Source organism: Petaurus breviceps, unplaced genomic scaffold (assembly GCF_028583685.1).
Source record: "Petaurus breviceps papuanus isolate PSGF00001 unplaced genomic scaffold, PetGlider_PUasm1.0 90842, whole genome shotgun sequence".
NCBI classification, from domain to species: Eukaryota; Metazoa; Chordata; class Mammalia; order Diprotodontia; family Petauridae; genus Petaurus; species Petaurus breviceps.
Window position 1 is genome coordinate 19,647,545 of NW_027187358.1, and position 11,182 is coordinate 19,658,726.

Here is an 11,182-nt window from a genome sequence, read left to right on the forward strand (position 1 = left end):
GTGTCTTTAATATGATGGATTTCAATTCAGCACTTCCTAAATCCAAGTCTTATGCTCTAATCTACTGCACCACCATTACCTAGCTTTTCATTTGTGTCTCATCTACCAACTGAACTAGAAGCAGCTAGAAAGCAGTTGAAGAGAGGGGCCAACTGCTCATATTTGTGTATTATATAGTACCCCACCACAATACATTATAAGATAATAATCACTGACTGAATGATTTAGTATATATACTTCTTGCAAAGAGCCTGCATTGTTTAACTTAAAGTATACAACTTGGTAAACAGTTTTTGGAACTTATAGTAGCTTAAAAAAAAATTATCACTCTGCAGCTAACCTGGTGATGAGCCACTCAAAACATAACTTGGTTAGACCTAAGACAAAGACAAAAGATAGTCTATCACCAGGTTTGAATAACAAGCCTTTTCAGCTTGGTAGGACCTCCCAAAGTTCACATTCCAATTACACAAATTTCAATAACTTTTGATCACTTCTATGCCAAAATAAAGCTTATGGGGATTTTCAGGGAGGAAATTATTTATAATATTTATAAATGAATATAAAAGTATTTAATAAATACAGCATTATCCTATTCAAACAAACAGAACATAAAACCAGTAAGGGTTAACAAGTTGCAAAGATGTACCTATGTTTTAATGTATACTTACAAAAACCCAAGCATAATTCTTTACTCTCTACAGTTTTTTTACAAAAGAATTGTCTGGTACTATTGTCATTTAACAATATGTTCATAAAATTATTTTGTTCTTTAAAAAATTCCCAAACTGAACACTTTCCTTTAAAAAAAAAATAAGAAAATGGAACAAGACATCATAAAAATCCAAATATTCTTAATATTTCCATCTAACATGGGGGGGATATAAAGAAATTATAATCAACTTTTAATTAAACAATCCTTATAATATTATTGTACTCATTTCATAGCTGGGAGAAATGGAAGCAATTCTTTAAATTTTTCAAGGGGAAGAACAAAAACCAAATGCTTAAAAATAAAAAGCATACATCTAAATAGCACTAACAATTATGTGTAAACAAGACTGGCTATATAATATACAATCTACTCCTCATTTCATTTTAGAAAGCTTATGGAGAAGTATGGCAACTCAACTAAAATCATAAAACCATAAAAAATTTTTAAATTGTAACTTAATAGTATCAACATTCCCATAAACTCAATTTATTGTAATATGAATAATCTCTACTTCTAAGCTACTCTACTTGCTATCACCTAACTTGTTCATTTCAGTTTCAATTACATTCCCTCTCTCTTCTACTTATAATACCAACTCCCCCCTTCTTTGTCTAATTACCTAAAGTTGGCTCAAAATGAATCTTAAGCCAGGAACTTTCTGAAAATTTTACGAAGGTAGACATTCATTTTAACTGCAGAAACAAAAATGTTGCTCATGATGAATAAACACTTTGGTCTTATTTTCTTAAAAAAGAAAAATCTGTAGGGAATACAGTCAAGATTGGTCCAGGGCATCAAAATCTATACTCTATTACATTTAGTCAAAAGTAATAATCTGAATTTTGTTAAGAAAAAGATGTTGATTAGAAAGTAAATCCAAACCCCTTGTTTCCACAATCTAATAAAAAAGCAAAACAAAAACAAACCCCAAAAAAACAAAACAGAAGCAAAACAGGTTACTTTAGAAGTTATGTCAATTTAATAATGCACCCTGAAAAATCAATATAATGGGAAAATTTATAATAATTCTTCTTCTTAGTCAATCATTTTAAAAAGTAACCCTAATTGAAAGAAATATAGTGATGTCATAGCCACTCATGCATCCCTTACAACACTGAAACAATTAAACTTGGTACTTACTAATCAAAGTATGTATATTTGGAAGCTAAAGAAAATTTACTACTACAAAATGACACATTCATACTTCAAAATAACTACAAGCTACTGGTTGTTGCCTTCCAAGCTATTCAACATGTAACATTAATAGTAGCTTTTCATTCATTCATTCAACAACTACCGTGTTTCCCCGATAATAAGACCTATCCCAAAAATAAGCCCTATTGAGATTGCTACTGTAGTGAAGGTGATCCCCTGCGCTACAAGCATTACGGTACCCTCTGTATGCATCCCCCCCCCCCCCGCCCCCGTGAAACACCCACGCACTCCAAGCTGCATCCAATCAGAGCTGCAGCAGTGAGCGCGTCATCCTGTTCTTCCCCAGTGATTTGCTTATTGAATAAAGGTACATTTTTTTGTTCACATTTACCTGTTTATTAAAATTGCTGTCAATGTTCATTAAAATAAGCCCTCCCCTGAAAATAAGCCCTCTGGTGTTTTTCTGTCCAAAACAATTAATAAGACAATGTCTTATTATCGGGGAAACACGGTATTTACCACAGTGGATATGGTAAATCATTGGAATATTGTCAAGCAACATGGTATAAAGGAAACAGTCCTACTGCTAAAGTTGAGAGAAACCTAGGATCAATCCCACTTTGAATACCTATAAATATGTTAAAAATGAAGGAAATGGGGTTGCTAGGTGGCACAGTGAGTTAAGAGCACCAGCCAAGGAGTCAGGAGGACCCAAGATCGGTTCCAGCCTCAGATACTTAACACCCACACAAAATAACTGGCCGTGTAACCTTGGGCAAGTTACTTAACCCCAATTGCTTTAAAAAAAAAAATGAAGGGAATCACTTACATGCCAATTATGTGCAAGCCAAGAGTTCCCCATCTGTTAAATCTGTTCACTAGGTTGTGAAAGATCAAATGAAAAAATGTTAGCTGATGTGCTTTAAGTTTTAATGCACTATATAAATTTCAGCTATTATTTGTTACTAATATTGGAAACTTCAGAAATCCTTCACCATTTAAAATCAAAATAAATTCTTTTTTTCAAATGTTACTACTTTTAGTGTTCTCCCTCCACATTTTAAATCACTGTGGCTAGAATATCTGTCTCATATATGAAGGTTTATCTTAAAAAGTAAATGTTAGAATCCATAATTGTTTTTTTTTTATTTTCAAGAAAAACAGTACCTTGCCTCTCCTATCTGAACCATCATGTCTAGCTGAAAAAGCACTGGTTTGGGAGAGAGAGAAATGTCTATTCTATTGCTGACTTCACTAACTAGTGTGTGACCTTGGACAACTCATTGAAACCTTTATTCCTCAGTATCCATTATCTATAAATTAGGTATAATAGCATCTACCCTATTATTTTCAAGGATCAAGTATAATAAAAATCTAAAAACACTAGGGAAGGGGCAGCCAGGTAGCACAGCGAGTAAGAACACTGGCTCCAGTGTTGAGAAGACCTGGAGATCGAATCCCGGGCTCAGACACTTAGCACCCACCCAGAAACACCTGGCCGTGTAACCCTGAGCAAGTTACTTAACCCCAATTGCTTAGGGGCGGCCAGGTGGCTCAGCGAGTAAGAGCACCGGCTCCAGTGTTGGGATGACCTGGATCAAATCTCAGGCTCAGATACTCAGCACCATACCCAGAAATAACTGGCCATGTAACCTTGAGCAAGTTACTTAACCCCTATTGCTTAAAAAAAAAAAAAAAACCACTAGGGAAAGTATGACATGCTATACAAAACATAAAGGATAGAATAGACTGCCGAGTCTAAACTATAGTACTCTAAAATATCTTTTTCTGACAGGTGGTAAGAGAGACAGCATGGAGATCTCCAGTGAAAGGGAACCCATTATATCTCATAAAGCTGCTGTGTTCCCTTCCTGGACAATACCAGTTGTTAGAAAGTTATAACTCCCAATTTTAGAATATTATCCATTTTGTTTATTTCAAATTCTACAGCTATGGCAGCATGGTGTAGTGAAAAGACCATGGGAAGCCTGAAATCAGACTACCTGGATTCAATTCTTGCCACTAAACACTAATAAGTGACCCTGAACAATTCATTTCACCTCTTCTCAGTTTTGAGTTTCTTCAATTATAATACTTCTCTTTAAAGGCCATTAGGAGAAAAGTACTTTGCAAACTGTAAAGTGCTATATAAAGAAGAACTATAACTTAAGTGAAAAACCTTTAGCTTCTCTTTTAAGTCCATCAGTTTGCAGTTGGCTCTACTACATCCTTTCTCCTAGGGCTGAACCAAATAATAATCTGATCTGATTTGAATAATAATGACAGAGATGTCAAATGTCTCAGAAGAGCCAAGATTCTGAATTCCAGGGTCTCCACAGCCTCTATTACTTTTTTACTTTTCACAAAGAGGAGTATTTGTTAACTCACTATCTTGGCTAAACTCCAACTTCAGGTAGTTACATAATCTAATTAAATGAATTATGTAGTTTCAACTAGATAATCTATTTCCTGTCCTAGAAGGCTACACAGTGCTCTTGATCATAATTAAACAATTGCTGGCTCATTCTAAAGGGAACTACTCCTTAATTAGTAAATGAAATAGTTGCTGAATGCAGTACATACAATTATACTTCATTACAAAGCAGCTCAAGGTAAGAGAATGCCACTGTGCCATTAGGGATTAAATTTATTACACTGAATCAACTTCACATTTCCAGAATTTGAAAACACAAATGTAAGAGGAGAAAAGGGGCTTTCTTATCTCTGCTTCACTAAAAGTCCTCTCTTTGGACAATTAAACTGTGATCTTACCACTTGAAGTCTTTTAATCACAGAAATGTGGGATTTTACAGCTAAGAGTCCTTAAGAGATCATGTAGGTCAGTCTCTTCATTTTAGAGACAAAAAAAAAAACAAAAACCTTCTTCTGCTTCTCATTCCAAGAGTGGAATTGGCTACTCTGGGAAGTAATAAATTTCCTCTCACCAAAAGACTTCAAGTAAAGAAAGCTAGATTAACACTTGCCAGGTATGTCTTCAGGGATGCCTGTTCAATTATGGGATGGCTAGCTGGCCAATGACATCCCTTCCAACTAAGAACATAACTGAATCTAAGAGAAATACAACCTAAGATAAAACAGCCTGGCATTTAAGGCCCTGAAAAATTTTGCTCCAGGCCATCTTTTTTACCTTATTACATATTACTCCCCATCACTCTCTTTTCCAGGCAAATATATCCTTTTTCCCAATTTGTCCCTCACACCTAGGTTGAATTCTCTCTCTGACTCAGAATTCTGATGTTTTTTCAAGGCTAAGTTCAAATGTCATCTTCTTCATGAAACTTTTCCCAATCTATTCAGTTAATGATATCCATCCTGAAAATACCCTGTATTCATTTCTAACCTGTAACACTCTGAGGTTCGGGAAGGGAATAAGCATTTCTATAGCTCCTCTAATGTGCAAGATACTTTAAAAAAATATTATCTCATTTGATCCTCGTATGAACATGGCAAGGTAGATACTATTATTCTCATTTTATAGTTAAAGAAGCAACTTGGGGGCGGCCAGGCAGCACAGCGAGTAAGAACCCAGAGTCAGGATGACCTGGAATCGAATTCGGGGTCAGACACTTAGCACCCGCCCAGAAATACCTGGCCTTGTTACCCTGAGGAAGTTAACCCCAATTGCTTAGGGGCAGCCAAGTGGTGCAGTGAGTAAGAGCACCAGCCCCAGAGTCTGGATGACCTGGGATCGAATCAGGGTTCTGATACTTAGTATCACACCCAGAAATAACTGGCTGTGTAACCTTGAGCAAGTTACTTAACCCCAACTGCTTTAAAAAAAAAAAAGTGACTTGGCCAGGGACACAAAGCAACTATGTGTCGAGTTCGGATATGAAATATAACTCCAGGCCCAGCACTTCTCCATGTAGAAATTCATTCATACTATGTTTTTAATGTATCACTTTTATTGTTGTTGTTCAGTCATATCCAACTCTTTGTGACCCCACTTCGGATTTTCTTGGCAAAGATACTGGAGTGGTTTGCTATTTCCTTCTCCAGGTCATTTTATAGATGATGAAACTGAGTCAAACAAGGTTAAGTGATATGCCCTGGGTCACACAGATAGTTAGTGTCTTAGGCCACATTTGAACTCAGGAAGATGAGTCTTTTTGACTCCAGGACTGTGTTCTAATTCACTACACCACCTAGTTGCCCCTTGCACTAGGCCACATTTATTTCAGTAGGCCTGTTCTCACAGACAAACAACAATTCTTTTATACAAAGCAAATTCCAAGGACTACACCCCAAGAACAGACAGAGCTTAAAATATTAAATGTTGAGACTATGTACAGAATTAAGAGACTAGAGGGCACCTCCTAAGCCAAAAATAAATCCGAAAACCAATTAATAGCTTCAAAGTGTAACTGATGACTAAACAGCTCTATGATACCCAGTCTGGAATATATACTTATGGGTCAGAAATAGAATCATTCCAGCATCTCTGGACTTTCATTCACTGCTGTGGTTCCTGAGTCCTCTCTTCCAACCTGTGTCCAGTAGTCACTCTGCTCTGGCTAGCTACTGTACTTAATATAACTGGGAAAAAAGGGTTAAATTATAAATTCTACTGGAGGAAAACTTTTCAGGAACACTAGTTATTTTACATATTAAGCATTTCTACTCTAGTAGTAAGATGAGAAAAACAATCATGAAATTTCAATGTAAAGGTACCTTATACAACATTTAAATGATTTCTCACTTTACAGATGAGGAAGAGGCAGAGAGGCTAAATGATTTGCCACAAGTCACAAAGCTTAGCTTATTATGGCACTTTATTAACATCTTTATGCAAATTTCTAAGTCTGGAAACCATTCAGTAATTGACAGCTGCCACAAGTTTCATATTTGTATATAAACGCCTACAAATACAACTGTAAACAGTTTGACTTAACAGATGGCTAAGAGAAAAGAACACCCTAGATCTCAATGTGTCCAACTAAGTTCAAAATGTCACATAATGCAATCACAAGAATCAGTTTGCAGGATTCAACCACTGCTCCAAAACAAAATTCTATCCGGGATTATTTCTTGGTAAACAAGGGCATGCTTGTTATTTATGTCAGTGGTAAAATGTTTACTGATATGATCTCAACTACAGGTAATCCAGTGCCACTATCAAAAACTGTGTTCATCCTCCTTGGCCCTTTTTATGTTAAAGGACCCTTCACAAACAAGATTAACTCCGTCCACTTCACCAAACATGGCTATCAAAAAACATGGCTATGGCAAAGAAATGCTTATTCACCTCCATGTGGATCCGAGGTACAAAAAACCAAACTACATATTAATTTGCACATGACTACATATTTTAAAAGAACTGTTTTTATTAGCACAAATGATATGCTTTAGGCAAGTCTAAATTGCCTGATTAAAACAGAAAGCTATCAGAAATTAGTAGAGTGTACTTTATTTTCACATAAGTATGACAATACTGGAAAGCTCATTTGACAAAATCTCTGGGATTTTAATCTCCTGCAAGTTGTTTCTTTGTTTTTAAATTTTTGAATAACTGTGGTGCTTCTACCTTGTTGCACTTTTGTCCAGAACAAGATTTCCCCAATCACAGCTCTGCAAAGTTTTCATACAATCTAGTCAAGTGAGATCTATTTAACCTTGCTATCTTACAGCTTCTCTAACAAGTTACAAATTGTTCCACGTTCTGATTTTGAAAAATGTTTCTTATTGGAGAAATGCTTACTTCTCCCAAATCAAACAATATTTTCACTGAGGTCCCTGAGAACTGTCAGGTGAGAATAACAAGCCCTCGGCAAAATTTAAAGGGCCATTACATTATAAAATCCTGAGTCATTCAATTTATCCAGCAGATTTTAGTAAACACTGTCCAAGTGACTTATCTCTTGGGCTCACTCACCCATACTTGTATTTAGCTTAGCTACAAGGCCAGAAGATTTTTTTTTTTTTAATGATCCTGGTTAAAAATGAGGCTGACCAAAAGTGAAAGACACAAAAATTCTCACTTTAAAAATTTACTCCACCACAGAAGAGCAGTAAAAATGTCTCTTTTATGCTTTTCCATTGTCAGTTTTTACTGACTTATCTAATTAACATTTCTAGGCTGCAGCTGAGTATTCTGTGTAACTGAAAGACTTCAACTAATTGTTCAAACAGTTACTAATTTGGGTATATTTTACATCTGAGAGTTTCATAAAGCTTAATGACACAATCCTGATACATAATAAGAAAAACCAACAGCTTCACAATGCCCTTTCTACTTTTCCTCTTAAAACAGTAAAGATCTTCAGATGGAAGGAAATATCACAAAAGGGAAGCAGCTTTTGGCTTGCCTTAGCTCACAGCCAATTCACTCACAGTAGACACAGTATTGAAACACCCATGCCTCGAGAGTGAATTTTAAGCCAAACTTTTCAGCCTGTTTCAGAGTAGACTAAAAAGCAGAACAGTGTTATTAGCACACCTCTCTATTCAGGAACTGGTAGCATAGAGTGTGTTAGAGATCAGAGTCACATTTGAAAAGGAAGAGTAGAGAACAGGGAAATCAAAAGTAATTCCTCCTTCCCAGAGACACACTAGGGGATATGTAACTCAAACATAGTACTCTCCAGTCTGGCAGGGAGAGTGTAAGTTAGAGTGTGAGTGTGTCTAAGTGTGTATAACAGTGAGAGAGTGAAAGAGAGAGAGAGAGAGAAAGAGAGAGAAAGAGAGAGAGAGAGAGAGTGAGAGAGAGAGAGAGAGAGAGAGAGAGAGAGACAGACAGACAGAGACAGACAGAGACAGAGACAGAGAGACAGAGAGAAACAGAGAGAGAGACAGAGAGGGAGAGAGAGGAAGAGGGAGAGAGAGGGAGGGAGGGAGAGAGACAGAGAGAGAGAGAGAAAGAGAGAGAGAGAGATCGCCTTAGAGAGGAGCCTTTGCTTTCTTTCATCCCCGCGACTGGGCCTCAAGGGTTAGAAAGACAACAACTCGAAAATCCCCAGGGTAGGGTAAAGCAAAGCAAAGCAGGGCTAAGCCAGAAAGCCGAGGCCGACCCCATAAGCAAGTAACCCAGGAGGTTTCAGAGTCCCAGTATATCTTCTTCCCTGACCCCATAAGAACCGCAAAGGAACCACAATGCTGCCAAGTGGAAAGAGATCCTAGTTTTCACTGAGGAATGGGGGCGAGGGGAGGAAGTGGAGGGGACGAGAGAGGAGTAGGAACTTGACCTGTACCCAGGAGGGGGCGGACAAAGAGCGCCCTTGACGCCCCAGACCTCCCGCTAGCAGTTAGTTACTCGACCTGAAACTACGCCCTCGGTCCCCTTTCTAGAATCCCCCACACACACACTCCCTCGACCCCCCCCAACACACCCAAGTACAGGAACTCGTCCCCGGGCCCCCGGAAAGGTGGGGGGGGGGGGGAGGCGCCGGGCTCTGAGAGGACGGTGAGTGCGGGTCACTTACGTGGAGAGTTTCCTAGTCCAGAAGAGGCCACCCGGCCACAGCTCCTGCAGCTGCACGGCCCGGCCCAGGTTGCCTTTGATCTGGGCCAACAGCAAGTCGGACTCGTCGTCCAGCCGCTCCGCGTAGGGAAGCAGCTTGTTGTAGACAATCTCCTTCTGCGGGACGAAGCCCCGCGGGCAGGGTCCCAAGTTCGCAGCGGAGTTGGGGTCCCCACCAGGTTCCGGCGGTTCCCCGCCTCCAGCCCGATGCTCTGGCTCCATAACCCCAGGGACACCCCCCCACCCCCCCCCCCCCCCAACCCTCCCCGACCCCCACCCCCGCTCGGGGTTCCTCCTCCTTCTTCCCCTCCTCCGCCGCCTCTTCGGCTCCCTGCTGCTGCCGCCGCCGGCCCCCTCGCCCTCGGCCACTGGGCCCCCCTCCCCCCCCCCGGCCGGCGTCGCTGCCTCTCGCGCGGTGCCCGGTTCGTTGGCTGCCGGATCCCTTACTCCTCCCGCCCCGCCTCGCACCGGCTGTGCTGGTGACGCTGCAGCTGCCGGGCCAGGAGGTTCCGGACGGCCTCAACGTCATTTCCGGGGAGGGGCGGGGAGTTTGAGGAGGTAGTGGAGGGGGCCGCCGCAGGGGCAAACGTAAAGGAGACCGCAGCCTCTCGGCAAACCCTCCCGCCTCCCCCAGCTCCAGGATTTCCTCCCCTCACCCCGCACCCCGCCCCTCCTCCCCCGACAAAAAGCCGCGCACGTGCAGAGCCCTGGCTTGGCCTTCCCTTGGAAGACTGAGGCCCGCGCGAGGTGCTTGTCGGAATGCTCAGTTGGGCTCTGTCCTGCGGTCTGACCCCGAACTAGAATTCCCCTCTCCCGCAGCTCAGGGCCAAGTCTTCCCCACGCACTGAGCGAGCGAGGCCGCGGAATGGAGCGCGCCGGATCCGCAGCCCGGGGAGCCTGGGTCCGAATCCCAACTTCTGATACCCGCTGGATTTGTGACCATGGGCAGGATACCCGACTTTTTTTGGCATCAGTTTCCTCTTCTGTAAAATAAGGGCGTTAGACTATGTGACCTCTAAAGGGTCCTTCCAGATCTGTAATCTATGAGCCTGTGATTCTGCTATATAAAGTGCTCCATGTGTGTCATGAAGCAGTATATGAATATTGTAATATAAACATATCTATATAGATATAAAAGTTAGCTATTAATAACATGATTATCAGAACTGCCATACTGGTCTAAGTAGCCCCTGATGGAACAATTTGCAAGTGATTAAAATCCCAGAGATTTTTTCACAGGAGCTTTACAGGAATGTGTTGTCATACTGAGGTAAAAACAATACTCTTTGTTCATTTCTGATAGCATCCTGTTTAAATTTCTCAATTTAGACTTTAGAAAAGAATTAACTTTTCTATGAACTAGTTAGAAAAGTACCACCCTTACCCCCAAAACCCCTACCCTCTTCAAGAACCTTACTGTATTTAAACAGTAGTCAGTTATGTTTTTCATTGTGAACTACCTCTTGGGAGATGAGTTCTGTAGATTTACCATTCTATATAAATTAGTGGTGCTATTTCATTTGTCTTAATTTTCTTTCAAGCTTTATGAGGTGTCCCCTATTAGAATTATTAGGATTTGTTGAATAAATTTATTTAATTCATATTCTTTATGATATATGTTTATATTTAAGGAGAAGTAGGTGGTCAATGAATAGTGTGTTGGACTTGGGAGTCAGGAAGATGGGAGTTCAAGTCTGGCCTCAGACACTTACTAGCTGTTTCACCCTGGGCAAGCTACTTAACCCTGTTTGCCTCGGTTTCCTTATCTGTAAAATAAGTTGGAGAAGAAAGTGGTAAATCACTCTAGTATTTTTGCCAAAAACTACAACAACAAC

General features: G+C 40.2%; 1 protein-coding gene across 2 annotated transcripts in view; it reads right to left on the bottom strand.

Annotated features, from left to right (window-relative positions):
* Nucleotides 1-9,589, bottom strand: part of PSME4 (proteasome activator subunit 4) — a 132,814-nt gene extending 123,225 nt beyond the window's left edge. For both annotated transcript variants that reach the window (XM_069071707.1, XM_069071706.1), the window contains exon 1: nucleotides 9,310-9,589. In XM_069071707.1, the coding sequence (XP_068927808.1) occupies nucleotides 9,310-9,569 (260 nt within the window). In that variant the 5' untranslated portion in view covers nucleotides 9,570-9,589. The remainder of the gene's footprint in view (nucleotides 1-9,309) is intronic.
* Nucleotides 9,590-11,182: the final 1,593 nt, after the last annotated feature.